The sequence below is a fragment of the Biomphalaria glabrata genome, chromosome 3 (genome assembly GCF_947242115.1).
Source record: "Biomphalaria glabrata chromosome 3, xgBioGlab47.1, whole genome shotgun sequence".
Taxonomy (NCBI): domain Eukaryota; kingdom Metazoa; phylum Mollusca; class Gastropoda; family Planorbidae; genus Biomphalaria; species Biomphalaria glabrata.
The window spans coordinates 47,411,978-47,439,099 of NC_074713.1; the positions used below are offsets into that span (position 1 = coordinate 47,411,978).

A 27,122-nucleotide genomic window follows, 5' to 3' on the forward strand; every position below is an offset into this window, starting at 1 on the left:
TTATTCATCAATGGAGTACGGAGCGAAGCCCCGACGCCAAAAGCGTTTTCTTGCATTCTTCTCTGCAGAAACGCATTCTCCTGACATCTACAACTCATTACCCATAAATGAAGTTCGGGGCGAAGCCCCGACGCCAAAAGCGTTTTCTTGCATTCTTCACTGCAGAAACGCATTCTCCTGACCTGAAGCTCATTATTCATACTATTAAAAAACGACCTTTCGAATTTGAATTTATAGGCCCATAATACATTGCAAATAAAACTGATTTGTTCCTTGAAAAGATAGGATACCCCATATATTTAGATTTTTACTTTGAGGATCGCCGCCGAAAAAAAACTTATTCGATAAATATTTTTCAAGAAAACTCTAGTATAAATTGTGAGTTATAGTCCCAAATTTATTTAGCTAGAAAAATATCAGATTGAAAAGGTTGGGAAAAGGTGACTATAAAAATCTTATTTGAGTTTAGAACTCATCTCAATCATGATTCTTATACTGAAAAATTTCGTTTGAATTCTAACTTTTCCAATGCAAAGTCTTTCTTAAAATACTTATGATAACTTCATGTGAAATTACAAAACTCTGTCTGGAAATGGGAATGGCGGTAGAGTGAAAACGATTAATCCTCGCTCCTTTACTAATTTCTGCTAAAGATTGCATTTGGCATTAAAGAATAGGTATGGGGCGACTCGATATAAGAATTTAATTTTTAGTATATATAAATTATATTAGTGACAGATTTTTTTAATTTTGTAATTTCTTAACTATAATACAAAAAAAAAAAGTATTGGTTTGTCCGATGGGGGAAATGCGATTGCATGTATCGCCCCTCCCACTTGGTACAACCCTTTTTCATTTAAATTTACTAATGATACAATTTGAGATTAGAGTGTGGTACGACATATTTACAATGGGTCACATATCAATACGTAGTTTATATTATATAGATATTCAACTAATTTTATTCACAAACTATGATTCTCCAGAAAAATAGGACCGCCCCCCCCAGCACTCAGAGAACTAGAGTGGGGAGGGCCGTACATGCAATCGCCCCCCCCCCTCACCCCACCGAATCGGCCAAAATACCAGAAAGGGAGAAACATAATATAAAATTTATATATTAATTAAACTAATTTTGTTCACAAACTATGATTTCTCCATAAAAACGGACCGCCCCCCCCCCACTCAAAGGGTTTAGGTGGGAAGGGCAGAAGAGGTATTCGTCCCCCCCCCCCCCCAACCAATCGGCAAACAGGGAACGACATAATATAAAGATCGGTTAAAATATCAATAACAAGTTACAAGGGTATAGATATTTAATTGATTTGTTAGCAGGCTGTGATTTCTACCAATAAATTGGACCGCCCCCCCACTCGAAAGTGTAGGGGGGGGGGGGCGGAATTGATACCATCGCCCCCTCCCGACCCCACCAAATCGGCCAACATACTAGAGGGGAGGGGCGAAATAATCTAAAAATAGGTTGAAATATAAATAATTAGTATATATTTTTAACATAAGTAATAAATTCGTATACAAATTGTGTGAATCCTATACTAAAGTTCGTCCGCCCCCCCCCCTTCGGGGGGTCGGCCGAGTGGGGGGGGGGCGATCGCCCCTACCGCCCCCCTCCTGGATCCGCCAGTGATTCACACCAGACTCACTCATAATTTATATGTGAAATGTTTGTATCAGATAGTGGAATTGTATTTAATGATTTGATTGTCAGGGCTACAAAAGAGTGTTTGTGTCTGTTTTTGCTGTCGGTGTCTTGTATCTCCTTTGACATGATAAAATCACAAAATCCTGACTCAAAGGGTGATTTTTTTTTTCTAAAATCTGTTTGGCTTTCTTATGAATGCTTTTCTCAAACAGCTGCCCAAATGTGTTTTTTTTTTTGTTTTTTTTTTTGCCAATGACTTTACCATCAGCATTTAGGATTTTATGAAATTTATTTTTATTTTTAATGTTCAGATTATCATACCAGGCAGCGATATTAAAACTTAAAATATTGCAGATGTGAGCGTGTTTATGTATGGTTGGGGGGGGGGGGGGGCGGAATCGACTAGCAGGGAGGTAAAGCAAAGGTATTTAATTAATTTTAATCTTTAATATCCACGAAGAAACTTGATTAGGTATAAATAAAGGGGCCTTTAAGGGATGATAAAAAAAAGGGTTGGGGAGGACTTCAGATAAAAAAATCGCCTTTAACTTTTACTTGCGTTGTTTTTCCAACTTTTTCTCATCAACTTAGTGTAACACGGGTCTTAGTTAGTACTTTAACATTTTCAGTTGTATGGTATCAATGTCTGTTGTCTGAGTATCAATATTATATTTCCATTTAGATGAGATAGTGAGTTTGCTGGTGCGTCTACATTGATTTGTTGTATTGACTGCATCTGTGTACAGGATATTCGTTCAATAACGTGATGGTCTTAAGAAAGCTACTTCGATCGGTCCAGGCTGGGAGGTTGGGGTGCGGAGGGTCTATTACGTTAGATAACAGCCTTTCAAGCAATGTAAATGTCGCCCTTGTACTTAGGTCTAGCAAACATCCCATTCTCGGAGGACTAAATTCTGGGTCAAGTCCCAATCATTCCCGCGGTGTCCCCGCATGGCCCAATCACGGGAATTCTCGCGAGACTTATTGGCACTGATGGTTGTTGAAGCATCTTCTGAATTGACGAGGATAAAGTTGGGGGGGGGGGGGGAGGCTTGGTTGTTTGGGGGAGGGGGGGAGACGAATCACTTCTTTCTTGGTGTATGGGTGTGAGCTGGTGTGTGTGTGTGTGTGTGAGTGAGAGCGAAGAGACTTGAATGGTGAGTGAAGAGCAAAAGGGTGTCTATCTGATCACTCCAGGAGGTCTTGATTTTTTTCTGATTTGATATTAGCACTTCAATGAGAAATTGATCGAAAAATGAGAAATACAGAAATATATAGAGAAAAGAGAGAGAGAGAGAGATAAAGAGAGAGAGAGAGAGAGATAGAAAGAGAAAGAGGGAGAGAGAGAGAGAGCGTGTGTTTAAAAAAATCCACATTTTTAGCCAGCAAGATGATCAAAAGAATTCAATGGACAACTTAAAGTCTTTCACATCTGTTAGCGATAATTTTGGTGGCTGTTCAACAGAGCTTGTGATTATAGTGAAAACATGTGTCCATATCTTCCTTTCAGAACTCTAGCTGCCAAACTAATACCCCCTCTTACCTACAGATTTTTATTGCTTTTACGCTAATTGCTGACGCTTCATCCTTAAGTTCATCAAACGAGTATTTTGAACACGTGAAACCTGTCCCTTATAGCGAGGTTTAACGGCATTTCATATCATTAGGTTTGCATTGTTTAACTGTATTTGATAAAGTGAGATTTAGCAATATAAAAATAATGACATATAAAATAATAAATGGACCTCATTCACCAACCGTAAACAAACAACATTTAGCCACGTGGTGATTTATCTCTTCTATATAATTTACGATCTCATGTTTAATTCATGATGGTTGTCACGTGACAGTTTTTTTTCATTGTTTTATCAATAAGATCACGTGACTAAATATGTTTGTTTACGATTGGTGAATGAGGTCCATTTACGTTTAACTATTTAGGCCAAATAAAGTTAGTTTTAACTGTATTTAGGTTTAATAAAGGGGAGTTTAACTGTATTTGATATTTATTTTAATGTATTGCTTTTATGTAGCGCAACTTTCATGCTTATAGCATGGTCAGAGAACTATGGCCCAATATCATTTTGTGGAAGAGTGGGGGGAGGAGCTATTTGGGAGAAGGTTTCCAGTGCTGCCTTTTGGCGCTTAGTAAACACCATCACCTTCCCCTTTCTGTTTTACCGTCGGGGCACCACCCATGATCTGTAGATAGTCTCTCTTTATCTAGATCTCTCTCCATCTAGATCTCTCTCCTAGATATTTCTCCATCTAGATCTCTTCATCTAGATCATTCTCCATCTAGATCTCTCTCCTAGATATTTCTCCCTCTAGATCTCTCTCCTAGATATTTCTCCATCTAGATCTCTTCATATAGATCTCTCTCCATCTAGATCTCTCAGCATCTAGATCTCTCTGCATCTAGATCTTTCTCCATCTAGATCTTTCTCCATCTAGATCTCTCTCCTAGATATTTCTCCATCTAGATCTCTTCATCTAAATCTTTCTCCATCTAGATCTCTTCATCTAGATCTCTCTCCATCTAGATCTCTCTGCATCTAGATCTCTCTGCATCTAGATCTTTCTCCATCTAGATCTTTCTCCATCTAGATCTCTCTCCTAGATATTTCTCCATCTAGATCTCTTCATCTAAATCTTTCTCCATCTAGATCTCTCTCCATCTAGATCTCTCTCCATCTAGATCTCTCTGCATCTAGATCTCTCTGCATCTAGATCTTTCTCCATCTAGATCTCTCTCCTAGATATTTCTCCATCTAGATCTCTTCATCTAAATCTTTCTCCATCTAGATCTCTTCATCTAGATCTCTCTCCATCTAGATCTCTCTGCATCTAGATCTCTCTGCATCTAGATCTTTCTCCATCTAGATCTCTATCTAGATCTCTCTCTATCTAGATCTCTCTCCATCTATATCCCTCTTCATCTAGATCTCTCTCCATCTAGATCTCTCTCCATCTAGATCTCTCTCCATCTAGATCTCTCTCCATCTAGATCTCTCTCCATCTATATCCCTCTTCATCTAGATCTCTCTCCATTTAAATCCCTCTTCATCTAGATCCCTCTCCATCTAGATCTCTCTTCATCTAGATCTCTCTTCATCTAGATCTCTCTCCATCTAGATCAGTGGGGACAGTCGACGGAGCTCCAAAATTCGCCAGGAGCCGCATGTCTCTCACGAAGAGTCATTGGCCTTGACTGTGCTTTGTTCGTTTTTTAAACCCAACAATTGAAACAATGTTAACCTGCGTGACGATGAGGTTTGCTTAGACGAAAAAAAGATTTTAAATCCGTTGGTCCGGGACAAAAAACACACAACAGCACATTTGTGTGTGTGTGTGTGGGGGGGGGAAGCCGGGTTCCTTTTTCCGCCCCAACCAATTTTTAACTTTATCTAGTACCCAGCCGTATCACTGCCTGCAATCAAATTACCGGTATTCAAATATTGTACAGAGACACATTGTCTCTGATTAAAGTTTTGTTCTACTTTTCTACTTTCTTACCTGTCAATGTGTACATGTCAATGTGACCGTGACCTATTTATCTTTGAGTCAGACGAGAATCTCATGAAGCAGTCTAAACGGAGAATTTTTTATTTTTTTTTAGGGTTGGGTGGGGAGGTGGTGTTTGAGGCATAAGGGTTAAGATGGAAAATAGTCTACTCCTTTCTAAATGTTTTTCAACTCTAATTCTCGCGATGCTATACGAGGGTCGATACTTAACGTATTCATCTTATCTATCTCGGCTGTCGAGCCACGCACAATTTGATGACGGCATCTTCGGTAAATTATGCTTATGCATCCCGGCTGTTAAGTCACGCACAATTTGATGACGGCATCTTTTGGTTTGTCTGTGGCTGCGAAATCAATGAACGCAAACGTGACCTACGTCACAGAACGTACGTTCTGACTTTAAGACATCACGAGGCAACGACTCTTTGACATTCTTACATAACGGTGTCAGATAACTCAAAGTCAAGGACAGCACTCTAATGACATTACGTGGCATTAACATCGGGACATTTTGGCATCTTTTGGGGGCGTTATTCGTTACAGAGTCGGTGAAAAGTTGTGTGTGGGCCGCCAACTTATTAAGTGTCTTATGTAATAAATGCAATGCTAAAAGATCTCAGCAATCTTGTCTTTGTTACAAAGCGTGTATCAACTCATTCTGTCTGTCCCTCTGTCTGTTAAAAATTTTATACTCTCTTTTTCTACCACTTTCCATTCTCGGGTCATGTTGAAACTTTGCTGAATCATTTATTGCCTCTAACAAAACACGAATCAATACAAAATAACCTATTAATTAATAAATTACTGGTAATTAATTAATTTTGATATAAGAAAAGGGAAATAAATCTTACAGTGTTGAGATATCTGACTCTTGAATGAGCTTTGTTTATATAAAAAAGTATTTTTATAAAAGCTTATATCAACTCACTCTGTTTGTCTGTCTGTCTTTCTGGTAAAAATTTTATACATGTTTTTTCTCAGACACAATCTCGAATCAAGCTGAAAATTTGCATAATTATTTTTTACCTGACATCATAAGAATCAATACAAAAAAATATAAATAATTAGTTAATTATTTATTGGTAATTTTGTTTGGTATATCGAACAAGGGAAAGAAATTATAATTGACTGAAGTGGTGGTAAAAGCTGAATTAGTCCCCTTTATAGGTCGCTGCCTGAAAGTAAGTTTTGAACAAACAATCGGTAACTATACAATCCTCAGTATTCATTAGCTCTTCACTAGCAGAGTGGTTAAAATGTCTGCTTGAGAAGGCTTGAAATTAGAAATGTGAGAAGTCTGCCGCTAAATATGTAAACCCATAGATGATATTTTGGTTTGAATCGAAAAAGAACTTTAATTTACAACCAAATCTGTTTCGCGATCAAAGTTGTACTGTGTAATTGTACGTCTTTCTCCTTGTACTCCTCATTATTACAAGAGCCGTTGATTGGTGGGTTGACCAAAATAAAAGCATGTTTACGGTATTAATCGTGTTGCAATTGCTCCTATAGGGTTCCGATTCATCACTTTTCCTCTTTATTTGTTTTGATTTGGCTGAGAAGGTTATTTACTTTTGCTGGGTGGATTGTGTCTATTTGTGTCGGAAGGTTGTCTCACTTGATATAAGTCTAGAATTACGTAAAACTAAAGTGGTCGTGGACACTTTGTTTTTTCTATAAACAAATAGGCTATTATGTTTCTACTCTCTTGCACACACTCTACTGGTTCCCTGTCAGTGCTAGGAGCAATTACAGCTGGTATAGATTATAGAAGACTTAAAAAGTAAAGTAGCAATTATACATAAAACACTGAACCATAATCTTTAAATACGAAAAATAAATACTCAGAAAGACACAAAGATAATTTCATAGGTTAAGACAAATTTGTTCTAATTCTCCTTCTTCCGTATTGCTATTAGAGCGCGGAAAGGGCTGCCCAAGTCAGCCAAAGACCTTTGAGATTTTAAGCCATTGATTAACAAGCATGATTAGATTGACTCAGTTCTAGAAAAAATACAAGATTTAAAAAGATAAGATCAATATACAGCGGGGCTAAGTTTGTTTCTAACTGGGCACCAGCTTAATGGTCACCCAAAGAAAAGCTGGCTGGACAATGGACCAGTCTCTAGCTTAATATCTTATCTTATCTTATACAGACGTTACTTTAAAAAAGATGATTACTTTCTACGCGTCATGCATCTAGTCATGCATGTTAATCAATGACTTAAATTCTGCCAAGTCACTGGTTTTACTGACTAGCTCAGGCAACCCATTCCATGCTCTAATAGCACTAGGGAAGAAGGAGCATTTGTACAAATTTGTCCTAGCATATGGAACAAGGAATATGCTTTTATCTTTGTGCCTTTCTGGGTATTTTATTATATTTTGATTTTGTATTTGAAGATTATACTTTACTTTTGAGTCTTCTGTCCTGAAGGCTTTCTAAATTTAGGGATTTTACTAAAGTCACTCTACTCTAGTCAAATGTGAATATCTTGCTAAGAACAGATGCTGACCGTGGAGGGGTTCGGTTAAGCGAACAGTCGCAGCACCCCTACCACGAAAGTCAAGGGACAGGTGGAGATGACGAGAAGTTAAGAGAGATATTTATTTCAGCGTTATAGTGAATCCTATTGAAACATAAATTCTATATTCATTTATGTTTTCAGAAAACAAACCATCGCGCCAGCATTGGACTCTAATCTTTGTCAAGGCCTCAATCGTGACACTTTCATAATCATGATGACAACGGGATAGACCACGGGATAGACCAAGGGATAGACCAAGGCCTTATCTCCAGGACTAATCGATTTGAAGCCTAGTCTTTAAGGCTATGCTTACCTAAAGCCTTGTTTCTAAGACAAGGCTAACCAATTCAATCAAAGGCTGTGAAAACTAAACACATTGTTTCTGAGGCCGTTTCAGCCTTAGAAAACCAAAAACCAGAAACAAGACAAAATGACCACCTGCTGCGGACAGTTCAAAGTTCAGTTCTCTCTCCGAAGAGCGGAGAACGACGGACCTGTGTTTAAGAAGCAAGATGGCGACCGGTTCGAGAGCAACATTACGGTCAAGCTGAACGTGAACACTAAGTATAGTGTCGTACTGACCACAAGGCCTGCTCGGACAGTACAGTAAGTACTTACTAACAATAATAATTAATAATAAGCTAGATGATTTGATGCTGGTATGGGGTGAACAGCAATGCGACACTTGAAGAAAGAGGAGGGGGTAGGCCTACCTGTTTTTTTTTCTTTTTTTTGGGGGGGGGGGGTGAAAGAACAAAAAAAATTCTTGGGGGAGATTGTAAAAGTGAACAACGCCATGGTGGGAGCAAGCAAGCAATAGTTGCTGTCTGGTTGTGTTACATGCGCTTCGGACTGTCCTTACTTTGTTCCTGAGTTTGACCCCTTCTTAATGTCATTCCCTGATGTCCTCGTGTATGTCCTGCAGGACGTTTGCTCCAGGACGTAATAATCTTCACGTCTGAAACTAAAAAGTAAAAGAAAAAAAAATGTTTTCGTTTCAATTATTTCTCTTTGTAAACAAAACAAATGTCAAAATCTAACATTTAATTTCGCAATTTTTAACAAGAAAAAAAAATTAATTTAAAAACAGATTGTCCTTTTTATACAACTTACAGAGCGATTGTTGTTGTTTTTTCCTTAATAACTAATGAATGCTGAATTCAACAACAAAAAGAACATTGGTTATTATGATTGTGTGAATTTAGGCTACAAGTCTGTCTATAGTTTTAATCGTCTCACTCGTCTAAATGTCTATTAAATATATCTTAGATATATATATATATAACTTGAGCTGTCCAAGAAGTACAGGCTTAATATGTAGGGAATAAAACTCTGTGACTGCAAAAACAACTAAGAGATGTAACTCTTCCACACTGTTGTTGTCGGTCGTTGACTTGTAGCACCAAATCGCTGGTAGCCAACTGTAGGCGTATTGTATCGTAACTTATAAAACTTGAAATAACACGAATAACTTCTTTGGGGAACAAATCTAAATATAACTTTGATGACACTATAGACCAATTTTAATTGAGATCAAACGAAATAAACTTCTATTTTAAACAAATCCAACTCACTACAAAACTACGTCCTTATACTCGGGTATGTACGACGTGGCAACGAGCTATTGGTTTAAACTGCCCACAGGTTGTGACGGTGTTTTCGTCGTGAATAGAGGCAGGCAGAGGAAACAATCTAAAGACAGCACAAGAAATAGATGAGCCCTACGCTCTAGCAAGATGGATGTCAGTCTTTTATTGAGTTCCAAAACAATTGTAGCAGACTATTTGAAAGGTGAAGGTGAAGATGATGCACAAAATAAGGACATTATAAGCTTGTGTCCTCAAACTAATGAGAGGGATGAAATTTGCTTTAGATTTCCACTACACTTGCATTAGCTTTGGAAAAAAAAGATAACTTTTGCTGACATTTAATTAAAAAAATAAAACAAAACAAAATCTTTGCAAGCTCAATTTGCAAACAAATTTACTTGCTCAGACTCTATTGATTCAAGCAAGTCCACTAAGTCTATGGATGCTACGACTAGAAAACTAGATCACTAAATCAATGTTGATTTATCAACTTTGGCTGGAAATATTTGCTTTAAAAGAATTGATTTTTTATTTGGACCTGGATGACTTAAAATTTCCACTCGACTTTCTACTGGTCACATTGACTTCTGATTCTGTTGAGCACGCGAAGGAGCACATGGAGGAGCGATGGTTGAGTAGGGAAGGCGCTTGGCTTCCGAACCGAGGGCCCGGTGTTCGAATCTTAGTCAAGACTGCCCCCCACACACACACACACACATTATATTGTTACTTCAGCCATCATTGGATAAATTCTAACTTAAGTTTTCAAACAATTAAATATAAATTAAGTATTCCTCAAAAACAACCCTAAAACTTGGATTCTTTTCTTTTCTTCTGTTGCTTTATCAAGTAGATAGTTCTGCTGTGGGAATCATCAGCTCTGAGAGACTATTCACCCCTGATAAGAACTACTTTTAATTTTATGATTTTACTACAAAATATAGAAATCGATTCCATGTCATATTTGTGCCACAGAAATAGTTAGATCTAGATTTTAAAACAAAATAAAGATGTCGATTACGTACTACCATCACTGTGATTGTCTCGTTTGCACTGTAGGCTAAGCATAAACTTATTTGCGGCAGACGATGACCTTCGAAGAAGCCTTTCTGCTTGACCTTTGCTCTATAGCATCCAGAAATGTGACAACGAAACAAACTTACCCCCCCCCCCCCCCCAAAAAAAAAAAAGAACAAATAATTATCACCACTGATATGTAACGTAAATAGGTAGTTTCCTTATTTATTTTTTTTTTAAAGACAATTTCAGTAACCTTTTGTATGAGCGATTACTTTGCGCTTAATAATGGATGCTAGATTTGATTTTTTTTTAAGCCTGGTTAAGCTCATGTATAAATCTACTCCAGAGTATATAAGGTTTTAGTTTGGTGATATAGATCCAGACATGACTGAAATTATAAGACAGTAGTCTAGACTAGAATACTGGATCTAGATATATGGTATAAAAAGTTCGAGTTTGGTGATACAGATCCAGACATGACTAAAATTATAAGACAGTAGACTAGACTAGAATACTGGATCTAGATACATAGATTATTCTAGTTTGTTGCTAGCCCTGTAGATCCAGACTTAGAAGACGGTGTGCAAAATGTTCCTCAACGTCTGTCTGATTGAACTCTTTAATTGCGGAAATACCGCTGACGTGCGTGTGTTCAAGATAAAGATTGTCCGGAACTCCAGACCAAATTTGATTGTAGGAGATACATTTTTGAAAAATTATAACGGCCAAACCACATTTTTCCCTGTGTGGCCAATTAGCTAGCAATTCTTTTCACTAAGATATACATAAGCTGTCAATCTTCTAGGAAAATCGTTACCGCCGTTTTCGAGATCCGTGTCCTCTCAGGTTCCAGGTTTTGCTGATGAAGAATTCGCAAACTGAAAAGAGGAATTGTAAAAATATTCTAGTATATAAGAAAACCTTTGTACACGGGCCTTTGTACCAAGTTGTTGCCATCTTTTGTTTACCCAATGCTAGTTCGATGTTCGAAATGTTGGTTGGGGCATGTACAATTCACCAGCATGATGGCGGCCTGTAATTTAATGACAAGATATCAAGCGCTTTCATTAGCCGAACCCAAAATGGAGGTCGTGCGTCATTGCCAGGGCAACAGATGGGCTGAAAGGAAACAGAATGTCTAGAAAGTGGGTTGAGGCTCTGGGTGGGGGACCAGAATGGACGTCTACTGGCAGTTCAGACAGGGCTGTGTCCCTGTGAGTAAATATCCATCAGCCCCCTTTCCTTCCTCCTCTCCTTGTTTAGAAGTTAGGAATTAATTATGTTTCTAAAATTAGAGTCAACGACTTCCGAGAAATTAAATATTGATTCCCGAGATGTTGTGAAATACACTTTTAATTAATGTATACTTTTGAAATGCTAAATGTAAGGGGAAAAAAAATGTAGTATTGCATGAGATCTCAAAACGGCTTTTTAGTTTTATGCGTTGAGCTCTGGTCGAATCGGAAGTTGTTGGGCTTAAGCTTAATGTTTCCATCTTAGCGGCGCCCGAAAAGGGATAATACGCTCTTAATTTTGTGTGACATGTCTGTCAGTCCGTCTGTCCGTCCGTCCCGTTCAGATCTCGTAAACTAGAAATGATAGTGAAAATCCGACATCATAATATTTTAATCCATTCAAAGTTCTGATGCAACGGCTACTTTTTTCTTTTCTAAAAGCGAAAAATCTAATTTTTTAAAATCACTTATGCAAGCAGTTTTTTTTTTCTCATAAAAATACACCACTTTTACAACTTATCACTATTAATAGTAACAAACACGGGAGGCTCTTTAGTAGGGGAGATCACAATCTACCATATTTTTAACACATTTATGCAAATGGTTTTAGATTTTTTGCCAAAAAAATATTTTTTTTACTTTTTTATGGTAAGTTATGTAAGTTCTTTCCTACTAATTACTACATTTACCCATAAAATAATGTTTACTTTTTTTTAAGAGAAAAAATCTATTTAGTATGCACATTGGTTGGGCATAATTTAAATTGACAATTAATAAGTAGTTTTTCATATTATCACTTTACGGGAATGTTTCCATTACCTGAATAGGAGATCGACCCTTTACAAAACAATTAGATCAATTAGATATTCATTATAAGACATCAGTTTAGGCCAGGTTCACATTTAACTTCACATTCACTTTCACCTATCTTTTTTCGTCTGCTGGACCGCTGGGGCACCACACAAGATCAGTCAATCTTCTTTCTCCATTCTTCTCTGTCATTTGTCTTTGATAGAATTTAATTCATGTACTTTCTGAAAATATTGATACCTGCCTTTTTACCTGCCTGGATAGACCACATCGGAGGCCGATTTTGAGTCTGTGTTTCCACACAAACTGTCTTTTGAGTTTACTAAATACATTGATTTGTTTATATTTATTGAATACACTTTGCGAGACCAAACTGTTGCTGCAGTAGGATAAGCCATATGAAACTGAACTAGATTAAGTAAGATTAGAAAGGTTAAGGGAGAAAAAGGCAATGTGCAAGTTGAATAAAAGATTTGTTTGAATTAGAATTTCAGATTTATCAAGGAAGCAAAATTTCGTATTTGTATAATGTGTCTCCGTGATTTGTTTAGAGGCGTCAGCGCGATTTGGTCTCCCTGCTTCTTTAGCAAGGTCGGTGCACATTGTGTCTGTGCTATTTTAACGTCTTCATTGTACTTTAGCAAGGTCAGTGCACTTTGGTCTGTTATACTTAAGCAAGGTCCTGTGCACTTTGGTCTGTTATACTTAAGCAAGGTCCTGTGCACTTTGGTCTGTTATACTTAAGCAAGGTCAGTGCACTTTGGTCTGTTACACCAAGGTCAGTGCACTTTGGTCTGTTACACTTAAGCAAGGTCAGTGCACTTTGGTCTGTTACACTTAAGCAAGGTCTGTGCACTTTGGTCTGTTACACTTAAGCAAGGTCAGTGCACTTTGGTCTGTTACACTTAAGCAAGGTCAGTACACTTTGGTCTGTTACACTTAAGCAAGGTCAGTGCACTTTGGTCTGTTACACTTAAGCAAGGTCTGTGCACTTTGGTCTGTTACACTTAAGCAAGGTCAGTGCACTTTGGTCTGTTACACTTAAGCATGGTCAGTGCACTTTGGTCTGTTACACTTAAGCAAGGTTAGTGCACTTTGGTCTGTTACACTTAAGAATGGTTAGTGCACTTTGGTCTGTTACACATAAGCATGGTCAGTGCACTTTGGTCTGTTACACCAAGGTCAGTGCACTTTGGTCTGTTACACCAAGGTCAGTGCACTTTGGTCTGTTACACTTAAGAATGGTTAGTGCACTTTGGTCTGTTACACCAAGGTCAGTGCACTTTGGTCTGTTACACTTAAGCAAGGTCAGTGCACTCTCAGTTCAACGTGCTACTTTAGCAAGGCCATTGTGCTTTTGTGTCTGTGCTATTTTAACGAGGTTAGTGCACTTTGGCCTACGTTTTAGCAAGGTCAGTGTGCTCTAGTGTCCATACTACTTTAGCAAGGTCAGTGCGCTTTGGACTCAATGCTTCCTTAGCGTGGTTTGTGTGCTCTGAACTCCAAGCTTCTTTAGCAAGGTCACTGCGAGCTGGACTCCATGCTTGTTTAATGACATCACTGCTCTTCGGACTCTGTTCTTCTTTGGCGAGGTCAGTGCGCACTTTGGCATGCTCGTTGACTTCCAATCTAACATTTTTTGTTGACACCTTGAGGAAAAAAAAAAGTGAGGCAGTGATATTTGGGAGACTTCTTCTTCTTCTTCTAGCCAGCTTTATTGCTGCTGAGCTGTGAGCTCTTTTGCAGAATATTTGGGAGACAGATTGTACTAATTGTGCCTTCTGACCAGTAGTAGTGGAGAACCTAGGTTACGCACATAGACCCTCAAGCTAAAATGTATGATCAACCGACTAAGCATTAGTCGAATCAAATTATAATTGTATTATCTGTCATATGTCACGTAAACACATTTATTTCTTAATGTAAGAGCGGTTAACATAAAAGTCATACTCATTGGCCTCCCTTTTTAAAACTTGTACACAACTCCTTGTGTTCTCTATTTCTATTAGATTGTTCACAAAACCTTTTTAATGTTATATTTTAACCAATAAATCTCTTTAATAGTAAATTCAATGTCTGAATCCCAACGTATTTCCGAGACGCCCTTAAGGTTATATAAAAATATCAACTAAAAATATGAAACGAAAAAAAAAAAAACAGTGTCCATATTTAACCCACAATCGATGATCAGACAGTTCAAAAATATCTTCCAATTTTCTCCCGGGATAAAAATAAAGACAAATGAAATCCTTTTTTTTTTTTTTTTTAGAAAGCTAATAAAAAAAAATGTTTCATTAAAACAACAACTAGAAGGCTTTGATAGGGATTTTTTTTTGTACTGAAGACAAAATCAGTATGTTTCTATATTTTACAAGTTACACCCCATTATAATTGACATATTCTTATTTATTGTTATTTATTGAATTATTGTTAATTAATGGTAAACAAACAATCCCTGAGTTCATGCAGTTCTATATAGTACATAGGTTTTGTAGGGTAAAATGAGGCTAGTTGTCTTTGTTATGGGACCACACAACTCCTAGACACAATCTTATCTTATATAATACAGACGTTACTTCAAAATAGAAGATTACTACGTCCTATGCGTCATGCATCTAGTCATGTATGTTGAACAATGACTTAAATTCTGCCAAGTCACTGGTTTTCCTGGCTGGCTCAGGCAACCCATTCCATGCTCTAATAGCACTAGGGTAGAAAAAACTTTTGTACAAATTTGTCCTAGCATATGGAACTAGGAGTGTGCCTTTATCTTTGTGTCTTTCAGAGTATTTTATTAAATTTTGTTTTTGTATTTAAAGATTATGGTTCAGTGTTTTGTGTATAATTGCTACTTTACTTATGAGTCTTCTCTCCTGAAGGCTTTTTAAATTTAGTGATTTTAATAAAGGTGTTACTCTAGTGACTTGTAAGTTGTGATTCTCTATCTCTTCTATACAAATTACGTAATACTCTCAGGCTGTCACGTGACAGTTGTTGTTTTTTTCGTTGTTTTATCAATATTATCACGTGGCTAAATGTTGTTTGTTTAATATTGGTGAATGAGGTCCATTGATTTTTAAAAGTAATTTTATATTTTACATGTTATATTACTTGTTATGACTTAAGCATAGATTTTGGATCTGGTATGTCTTCTCAAAAATTCCCTTTATAGAGTCATTTTACGGAATGCAATTCTTGCCTCACTGTGTTTGTCTAGTTAGTTGCGTCCCTTCATGTGCATCTCAATTGTTTAAACAGTGCAACGCGGTGCTATTGCAATCTAGAACTTGATGATGTCACGAGGAAGTGACGTCAGAGAGCCTGCACACAACAAGAAGCCCAGCCGCCATTGTTTTGTTTTTCTGTGTATTGCAGTATTATAAAGTAGGTCTGCAATTAAACAAGTTGTTTTACTCTTTTTTTTATTTGTGATCTATTGGACATTACTAGATTCTAGAATATCAAACATTTGTAGACAGCACAGATTGAAAGAATCCGGCCGTTTGATATTGGGTCTGTAAAATGGAACAGAACACGCAGGCCTATCAAAGGGACATAACTACTCCCCTTCAGTTTTGTTGCGATGCTTCGAGCTCGTCTTGCCACCATCTTGTCCATAAAGTCTGCCAAAGGTTGCGCTTGCACGGTCTATTTGTCACCGTGACCTTTTCATCCAAGATAAGTGTCTGGTTGACAAGATAAGTGTCTGGTTGACAAGATAAGTGTCTGGACTTACAAAAACCTCTCGCTGATTTCGTTTGTTTTGTTTTTTGAGTTGGTGAAAACGTTTTCATTCTATGATAACTCTGTGAAAATTGACATAATTGACTATTGAATATCTTTCTATCTATCTATCTATCTATCTATCTATCTATCTATCTATCTATCTATCTATCTATCTATCTATCTATCTATCTATCTATCTATCTATATTATAAAGTAGAATGTGAGGGGTATGTATGTATGTATGTATGTATGTATGTATGGATGTATGTTACTTATAGACATCAAAACCGCTTAACCAATCTTGATAAAACTAGGCAGGAATGTTCCTTGGGTACCAACTTAGACCGTAGTGTATGTATTGTAGCCCTAAAACAAACTTAAGACCCTCAAAAAAAATAAAGTTGTCCGACTCTATTACAGCTATAGTATTTTATGGATCTAGGCCATGTCTACAATGTTGACATGAGAAAAGATAGAAAGGATTTAGACCTAGATCTAATTTTAAGAAATACACTTTGCGCAGATAGTTTTTTACTTTGACACATGAAAATACAAAAGAAGATCCATTGATTTCATTATATAATAAAATTAACCTTCAATTTTGTGTTTCAAAAGCATTTTTTACATAAATTAGTTCCTGATATCTGTGACTACAGATTTCCTGACGAACATTCTTTCATTAGACAATACCGTAATGAATCGCGTACTAAAAATTAATTCGTTTAATTGTTTACTTTATAATCCCATCCCTAGATCTAAAACTCTAATTCAACTCTAAGATGATAAAACTTCTCTTCGCACAGATAGTTTTATACTTTAACACATAAACATATTAATTAAAGTCCATTCATTTCATATTTTGATCAAATAAACATTCAAATTTGGTTTTCTAAAGCTACATTCGTTTACGAAAGCTGCGAAGCCGAGTTGAGATAGGCCTAGGTCTATATTCATTCATGAATCGCATACTAAAAATTATTTCGTTTAATTGTTTACTTTATAATCCCATCCCTAGATCTAAAACTCTAATCCAACTCTAAGATGATAAAACTTCTCTTCGCACAGATAGTTTTATACTTTAACACATAAATATATTAATTAAAGTCCATTCATTTCATATTTTGATCAAATAAACATTCAAATTTGGTTTTCTAAAGCTACATTCGTTTACGAAAGCTGCGAAGCCGAGTTGAGATAGGCCTAGATCTATATTCATTCATGAATCGCGTACTAAAAATTATTTCGTTTAATTGTTTACTTTATAATCCCATCCCTAGATCTAAAACTCTAATCCAACTCTAAGATGATAAAACTTCTCTTCGCACAGATAGTTTTATACTTTAACACATAAATATATTAATTAAAGTCCATTCATTTCATATTTTGATCAAATAAACATTCAAATTTGGTTTTCTAAAGCTACATTCGTTTACGAAAGCTGCGAAGCCGAGTTGAGATAGGCCTAGATCTATATTCATTCATGAATCGCGTACTAAAAATTATTTCGTTTAATTGTTCACTTTATAATCCCATTTATTTAACAAAGCTATCGCTCTTTTCGTTTTTAATAGATAAGAATGTATCGACTTCGGGTAAACCATTTTCGCAAAACTAATTTTATTTTCGTAGCGAAAGAGAAATAACGTGAAAGGATCATTAGCTACGTTTAACATACATCTAAATCCAATCCACTAGATTATTCAAAAGCAAATGTTTTAATTTTAAAAAATGGATTTAAGCCTATTAGCTATTTTGATTTGATAGCTTCATTCACACTATTTTTACATTGACACATTCGCTTTACTTATTACATTATTATTTCGTTTAATTGTTTACAAAACACTCTCAGTGACTATATCGACAGTAATGCGCAAATAAAGACCCGCGGGTCGCGGGTAACATATGTCTAGTATATATATATATATATATATATATCGATGCATACATACATAGCCCTACATTTGATACATATATATATATATATATATATATATATATATATATATATATATATATATATATATATATATATATATATATATATATATATATATATATATATATACTATATATTTGTAAGTTACCATTCACTGACATACCACTCATTGATCACGAGATCGCTAAAACTATCGCACGCATTCGCGTCAAATTTCGTTACCAGGTTCCTTTTACCTCTTAGGTGCTCACTAAGAACGGTTTTTGAAATGCCCAATCTGACAGCCGCAATTCGCCATCATATATTGATATCAACCTTGTAAGTGTTTTGTTTCGCATTTTTAAACTGCTGGTATATTTGAAATCTACCTTTACACATTTTTAAACTGCTGGTATATTTGAAATCTACCTTTACACATTTTTAAACTGCTGGTATATTTGAAATCTAGCTTTACACATTTTTAAACTGCTGGTATATTTGAAATCTACCTTTACACATTTTTAAACTGCTGGTATATTTGAAATCTACCTTTACACATTTTTAAACTGCTGGTATATTTGAAATCTACCTTTACACATTTTTAAACTGCTGGTATATTTGAAATCTACCTTTACACATTTTTAAACTGCTGGTATATTTGAAATCTACCTTTACACATTTTTAAACTGCTGGTATATTTGAAATCTACCTTTACACATTTTTAAACTGCTGGTATATTTGAAATCTACCTTTACACTTTTTTTTTACATGCTTCTGTTTCAGGCGTGTTTTTATAAAGTCGCAAAAATTAGAAATCTCTCTGCAAAAACCGCAGCGAAACGATGACAACTGCTGTGTCTATCACGCTGATTGGTCAACGCTGGGTTATGACGTCAACAAAAGCAATATTCGAACTTACTTGCCAATAGTTTTAGAGGTCAGTGCAATTTTATTACTTCATCCCTACCGACCCCACGCCCCCTTTTTTTTCCACAATGATAAAAACCAAAAATAGAATCCGGTTGAAGACTTGAAGTAATATTACGTAGTAGCAAGCTCACGTCAGAAGTGACCTAGATCTGTATGCTGGAGATGTCTCAAGTATTGATCTATAAGCTGTTGATTAGCTATCTAAGGCTCATTCTGTATGGAGAGACAATGGATGCGCACAGACGAATAGCTGGCCCAGCGCTCTGCAACAACAAGATATTGTTTTCCTTCCGGGAACATTCCTGGGCCTAAGATAGAAGGATCGTAAGATGTGGGTTGCCGATTAGTCAAGGTTCTTTTTTTCTACCTTGCTGGTGTGATCCAAAGGAAAGCTACGTCGCTAACTTATTTGAAATAGATGTTGAAAATACGCCCGTGTTTGATAGGGCCAACCTCTAAGGGGCTCCACTCCTGATTTTTCCTCGCGGTTGAGTCATGAAGCCCTATTACCGCTTGGCTTCGGGGTTTAAAATCAAGTGTATCGGTACATCCATCCTAGATGAAAAGCTTGACTAGGCTGATAAGCTTCACCTAATCAAAGCTCCCGTCTTTATTGGCGCCTGGAATTAATTCACTTTCACCATTTCACCATTAGCTAAGAGCAGTTACGTGAGGCTGTGAGTTACTCGAGCAAGCCAAGGGCTGGACTTCATTACCAGTTATTTCAGACGCATGCTCTAAAGGAGCTATGATCTGGGTCCTCACACTGTTGATTACTCAAGTATTGACCACTGACCAGTATGTGTTTGATTTATTATGTAGTGACCGACTGTAAATACATCTTGAACCAGAAGTCGAGATGTTGATATTTACAATATTATACACACTTGGGATTTTTTATTTGCTTGTGTATTCTTTGGAATATGTCTTTGTAATGTGTGTGTGTGAGAGAGAGAGAGAGAGAGAGAGAGAGAGAATAAAGATGCATTTTATCGTGTGAGAACTCCCACTTACTAGATCATCATGGCAAATGGGTTTAAAACTTAGCATTAACTCTTAAATTTATAAAATCCCATTAAAAAATTGTGAAATGGGAATCGGGAGTTCTTTCCCTTGGAGAACTCGTAACCCATAAAGATTACAAGCAACTTAACACAATCTAATATGTAAACTAGATTAACCCTTTTATAAGCAAAGACAAAAATAACCTTTTGTTTTTACAAACTAATCCATGTATGCTACATGTTATCAGTAGAAAGGGAACGAATAGCATCTGATGAAACCTGAATAGCAAGAATCTCAGCATAAAATACATCTCGTGTGCATCTCATGGCAAAACTCAGTCATCTCCCTTACTTCGCTTTGCATATTTCGAATGCATCTTTTCTTATGAGATCAAACATCTGTCAGGCATAAACATTTCTGATTTAAACGTGAGTTATGTGTGTGTGTGTGTGATTCAGAGTCCTAGAACTACTTGTCTAAATTATAGCATTATTATCTGAAACCTGGAGGAAATGGAGCGCATAATTACACGTCATTTAAATACAAGTTCTGGAACAAGGCTGTTAATATTTGATTGTTTGTCGAGGACTTTGTCACCCACACTCATCGATCTTTCAAACCAATTTCCCCAAACGCCTTTTTTTTCCCCTTCTATTTTTATTACCCCGGACCTGGAGTGTTGTTTCAGCCGTTGAAACAGAAGTCAGTGTCTCGCTTCATTACAAGTGGTGCGTCCATTTATGGTCAAGAGCAGACGACAGGCTTGAGGGAGAAAAAAAAAAGAATTGGGACTTGAAAAGGGGGGGGGGAGTCAAAGTCAGGGGACACTTTTAATTTCCTGACGGTGGGTGTGATTTTGTCAGAGAGCCAATCTCTCCCCTCCTAGTTTTTTTTTTCTGTGACTGCTGGGTTTATCTGGTCTGCATCAGCACTTAATGGAAATCTGAGAGTGGTATGGAAACAAGGGACTTGGTGCCATGTTCTGTAACAGCCTGGTGCTATAGTGAGTTGGCCAGATTTCGAGGCGAAATGTTTTGTTATTGCTGTTGGATGTTTACTTGAAGAGAAATCTCAAACACGTTTGTTTATAAGATTAGATAATAATAATAATAATGATAATAATAATAATAATCGTTTATTGTCCGTACGGAAATTTGTCTTACAATCTGTGCATTACACCAAACAAAAAACATTATAATTTAGAACTATAACTCTTTGATAGTCTTGGTTAAATGAATGCTCGCCTTTTTTTTAAGTTGAAGTAATGACTTAGTCTATCTTATCTTATCTTATACAATACAGACGTTACTTCAAAAAAGAAGATGATTACGTCCTACGCGTCATGCATTTAGTCATACATATTAACCAATAACCTAAATTCTGCTAAGTCACTGGTTTTCCTGGCTAGCTCAGGCAACACATTTCATGCTCTAATAGCACTAGTGAAGAAGGAGCATTTGTAAAAATTAGTCTTATGTTTTGAGCATTGTATTTTCAAACATTATATCGAAGTGTCTGACAATTTTATCCCGATGCAAACAAGTTGAAAGCAGGCTCATTGTTTTAGTTTAGTTGCCTCTTTGTATCATGATAAATGTGTTCCTTTTCAATCTTTCTCACCATTGCATCGTGCTATTTTGTTTTCTATATTTGTCCTACCCTGGGAATACATGAACAAATAAGTGTCACTCTTTCATACATAAATATCAACAACAACTAAAAAAACTGCGTCCAGTCGACTATGGATTCTTCATTCTAGACTTGAACAGGACGAAGCCACACTGAGCATGTCAACAACTTGATCATGTCTACATCTCTTCTGTTCGGATTCCCACACACACAAAAAATGACCCCCAACATTGACCACTGCTATCGTATTGCAGAAGAAGGCTGCGGCTAAGCGCGGGTGTGGGCTGGTCAGGATCTGACAGGCCCGGTGGGCAGTGATCGATGTCACGAACAAATCGTCTGCTGGACTTAGGTGTCGCGGAATTCGTGAAAGGTCACCGAGCCTCGATGTGGAAGATATTCCATATCACGTGATTTACAGCCACTGTTCAATGACTTCCCGTCAGCCCCCCCCCCCCCCCAACCTTCTCCCCGGAGGGGGGGGGGATAATCCTTTTTTTTTTTTTTTTTTACATTGACGCTCAGGGATCCTCAAAAGGATTAGCCAAGTTTTAAAGCATTTATTAAGGGATGTTGAAAGAAATATCTTATATTAATGTCAGATCAAAGTGTTATGTTTTTTTTTTTTGTTTTTTTTTTGCTATGAAAAACAATAGAAGATTGTAGGGTATATGAACAAGGGCAATAAAAGACATGATCTTGATATAAGCTCAGATTTCGTCACACAAACAAAAGACGAGAACATACGAAAGCTTGAATTGTTTGAACACATATATCATGGTATGTCCCTGTTTGCATGTGGTCCGGTCTGGGGCATAGACCACCAACCAGCTTCCTCCAGGCGTTTCGGGCCAGTATCTCCAACTTTCCTCACGTCTTGTCCATCCTCTTCCAAATCGCGGCGCCACGTATTCCCGGGTCGTCCCCTCTTCTTCTTTCCTTGGGGGTTCCTGGTGAGGGCTTGTGGTGTTGGATGCAGGCCTATTCATCGCCAGCGCCTCTGAAGGATATCCTCTTAAATAGACTGCTGCTTTGTTCATTGCTACAGTTCCTCAGTCCAAATCTTGTCTGGTTAACAGATTTTAAAAAATCCATCCATTTGATATTAGGTGAGTAAAATAGAACGGAACTTAAAGGCATATCAAAGGGACACCAACTACTCTCCTTAAGACCTCCATTTTTTTGTTGAGATGCTTAGATCTCGTCTTGGGACTGGAAGCGTAGGTATGGAGGTGACGTTGGTTATCGGGGTCTCTGCTTCATCAAGTAATATAGTTGACATTAGTGGGGTCAAGTTAAACCTTGAAAATAAACTATAGAAGCTAAACAGAAACAATTCATAAAAGAGAATCGTTTGATTGCAGAACATGAAAAGTGTCCTCCAACATCGCTCTTGATTAATCACGCTCAAACCAATGGGTTATGACGAGTTGAGAAACTTAGATGCAGGCATCATCCCAGATATCCGACGATGCCAATCAGTGTCCCTGTGTTTTCACAGACGGAGAAGGACCACACAGAGAACAAGGATGATGACCAGAGAATGTCAATAAAGAGAATGACCGTAAAGAGAATGACGACAAAAGGAATGAGCATTGAGAGAATAACTATGTCGGTAAATTGAATGACCAACCAAATAGAGAATGTCGGTAAATAGAATGACCAACCAAACAGAGAATGTCGTTAAATGGAATGACCAACGAAACAGAGAATGTCGGTAAATAGAATGACTAATCATACAGAGAATGTCCATATAGAGAATGACTGCAAAGAGACTGATAAAGAGAATGGCCATAAAGAGTATAACGGACTATATAGAAAATGTCCATAAAGATAAAGCCCATAAAGAAAATATAGAGAATTACGGTAAAGAGAAAGACCAGAAATCGTCTTGAAAGAGAATGTTTATAAAGAGAAATAATTGTATTTGAGTGAATAGTTCAGCCCTGTTAATATATACCTCTAATGGATGTCCTCAACACACTGAGAACCACTGACCTGTCAGTAGATGTCTATGTTGGATAAGTTCCTGTGCTGACACTCCACGGAAGTGACGCAAGGTATCTATTTCCTTTCAGCCTCTTCTATCTCTGCGCATTGATTTGAACGTGACATCATGTCTCTTTTCAACCTAATTCTCGGGGGATAAAACTTAACATTATAATAAAGTGTAAAAACCGTGAAATATGTACCATTGTGAGTAAAGTAGGTTTAAATTCTGTCAAATATATAAAATAAAATACTTATTTTAAAATAAACTCGTTTACTTTGAGTGAAATTACATCAATTTCTTTGAATCAATCGTATAATTAATTTCCTAGTAGATCTAGACTAATAATAATACAATTGTGCGATTGGAAATATTTTAGCGGCCCTCGAAAGGGGAATAGACGCTATTAGTTTTGTGTGGTCTGTCTGTCCGTCTCGTTTAGATCTCGTAAACTAGAAAAGATTTTGAAAATCCGATAGTTCTGATGCAACGGCTACTTTTTTTTCTTTCTGAAAACAAAAATTTAATTTTTAAAATCAACTATGCAAGCAGTTTTTTCATAAAAAATGCACCATTTTTACAACTATTTTCTATTAATAGTAACAAACACGGGAGGCTATTGCCATTTACCATATTTTAAACACATTTGTGCAAACGGTTTTAGATTTTTTACAAATGTATTGCTATGTAGGACAAGTCCTGTCATACTACATTCACAAAAAATGTGCAAAGTTTCAACTTAACCTGAGAATGGGAAGTGTGAGAAATAGGGTGTAAAAGATTCCACCCAGACAGACAGACAGACTGAATGAGTTGATATAAGCTTTGTAGAAAAAAAAATTTCATTCATATTTCTTATTAATGACAAAATCATTTTATATTGATTGTAAGCCAGATGTCGATAACAGAAAGAAAAACTAAAATCATCCCAATGGCGATAAATCATTTCGTAAAAACACAATTTGGAAATAAAATGAAATAGAGAAAATAAGCAAAAAGAGGAACATTAATATACATTTCAAATAAAAATTTAAACATTTCAGTTTTAAAAAAAGAAGTCAATAAAAATCCACTCTTCAAAGTGCTAAGCAATTTCAGAAAACAAACTAAAATTTTAAACGAAATAAAAACGAAAGGATATAAAAGTGAAATCGGAATAATCCGGTTTTACGGTTATACGGAACAAATATCTCTTTTAGAGAAGATGTAGAAAACAGTCCTGCGTATGTGAGCTGACGTTTTTTGTTGGCTCTAGTTTTTGATTTTCCGAATTATTTTCTTTTATATGTTTTATATTTAAAACACAAATATTTTCATTGCCGTTAGAGGTCACCACTGTTTGAATTAACAAACAAAAAATGCGTTTACTGGAGTCAGTTTTATATTAAAAGACGTCTCGCAACGCACAACATCATGAAAGATTGTCTTTTGCTAGAACTCCGTCAAAAAATGGCAGCATAAAAAAGAGCGGAATAAAAATAGAATCATCAAAAATGGCAGAGAAAGGTGAAAAAAAAAAATTAATGTTTTTAAGTTTCTATTTGTATTTAATTCTATCGTGTACTTTGATCTCATGACGTCTGCTTTAATGACCTTGACATTTAATGATGCGCGGTAACGGCGTGAAATGCATTTTTTTTTTTGTTAATTGAGATTTTATGGGAAGTAAAATTATTTCTGTGGAATTTCTGGGAATATGACGTCATCAAAGTCTGTGGCCAACTCATTACTTGAAAGTCGCATTCACTTCACGTCAGGTATTTTATTCTCATCGATTCTGCTCGCCATCCCTTGAAGTGTTAATGGATGGTAGAGATGCGGTTCACATTTATTTAATAGCTTAGCAAGCTATTGGGTCGTTGGAAGAAAAAAAACCCTGGGAAAATGTGATAATTAGCCTAGGTTTAAACCAAGACGTCACAGTATATCGAAAACTGGGTAATACATTGAGCAATGCAGGCCTACGTTTCTTGGGCTTAATGCGGGCGCCCTCTGGTGTCAACGTTGAAGAAGAGATAAATAGAAGTACAGAGGACCGAGGGATGGCTTCCGGGAGGTTACCATGGTAGTTACCATGGTGACATGGCGCTGTGGGGGGGGGGATGAAATAGATTTGCAAGGCGAATCTAACAAATTACATTTCCCTCAGCAGAAATGTGCTGGGGCTTTTTTAAGCCTCCCTTCATATGAAGTGACAGTCTCCCCATTGGAAGAGGTAAAAATCAGAGATTTGATAAATCCGGTCTGTCTGGCCTGCGGGCCATAGGAGCGAATCCAACGTTGTGAGGGAAGACTGCCCAAATGATTGTGATCCAAATCATGAGTTCCAATCATAGTGTGACTTAGGACAAAGCGAAAATTTTGTTTTTTTATTCTTTAGGACAGTGAGAAATCAATCCCAGTGGTCTAGGGTCTCACGGGATCTTGACAGAAGAACAAATCATACACGGACACTTGGTCTAAAGTACATGGTCTTCATAACCTATCATTGCTAGACAAAAGTAAGCGTTTTGTTTTGGTCTGAAACCTGACACTGACAGCACAACATTTGGTTTGGTCTGAAACCTGACACTGACAGCACAACATTTGGTTTGGTCTGAAACCTGACACTGACAGCACAACATTTGGTTTGGTCTGAAACCTGACACTGACAGCACAACATTTGAGTGGGATACGAATCATGACTGCATATGGAGAATGTCATGCATGGCGGTGTACAAACTGAAAGAACTGTTGAGAAGCTATGTTTTGTTTAGGGCTTCTGTTTGTAGCATGCTTCATTTTAATCTTGAGAAAGCATTAGACTGTGACTTTAAACTTAATTAAGAAGCAAAATATATAAAAAATACTTTAAAAGCTTATAGAAGGGAAAAACTGTACATTTACACACATATATCTATACAAACTAAGTCTCTCTCTTTCTCTAGTTTCTCTTTACCTCTCTCCCCTTCTTTAGTTCTTCATTTTAGTCTCTTCTCTCTCTCTTTCTCTCTCTCTCTCTCATAGCCTCTCTTTCCTTTAATCTATCTCTCCTATAGTTCTATCTCTTCCCCCCCTCTCTCTCTCTTTCCGATGGCCTCTCTTCCTTTTCTCTCTATCAATGGACCTCATTCACCAATCGTAAACAAACAACATTTAGCCACGTGACAATATTGATAAAACAATGAAAATTACGTATCACGTGACAGCCTTTATGGATTACGTAATTTGTATAGAAGATATAGAGAACCACGTGGCAAAATGTTGTTTTGTTTACATTTGGTGAATGAGGTCCATTATTTCTCTTTCTCTCTCTTTTTCCAAATGCCTCTCTTCCCTTGAATCTCACTCTCTCTCTCTCTCTCTCTCTCTCTCTCTCCATTTGTTTTATATTTCTATATATTCGTTTCTCTCCCTCTCTCTTCATTTGTTTTATATTTCTATATATTCGTTTCTCTCTCTCTCTCTCTCTTCATTTGTTTTATATTTCTATATATTCGTTTCTCTCTCTCTCTCTCTCTTCATTTGTTTTATATTTCTATATATTCGTTTCTCTCTCTCTCTCTCTCTTCATTTGTTTT

At 36.7% G+C, this 27,122-nt stretch overlaps 1 protein-coding gene across 1 annotated transcript in view; it reads left to right on the forward strand.

Moving 5' to 3' along the window:
- Positions 1-7,947: 7,947 nt before the first annotated feature.
- Positions 7,948-27,122, forward strand: part of LOC129924929 (CB1 cannabinoid receptor-interacting protein 1-like) — a 34,874-nt gene continuing 15,699 nt past the window's right edge. The window contains exons 1-2 of the mRNA XM_056022380.1: positions 7,948-8,319; positions 18,792-18,945. Of these exons, the coding sequence (XP_055878355.1) occupies positions 8,144-8,319; positions 18,792-18,945 (330 nt within the window). The 5' untranslated portion in view covers positions 7,948-8,143. The remainder of the gene's footprint in view (positions 8,320-18,791; positions 18,946-27,122) is intronic.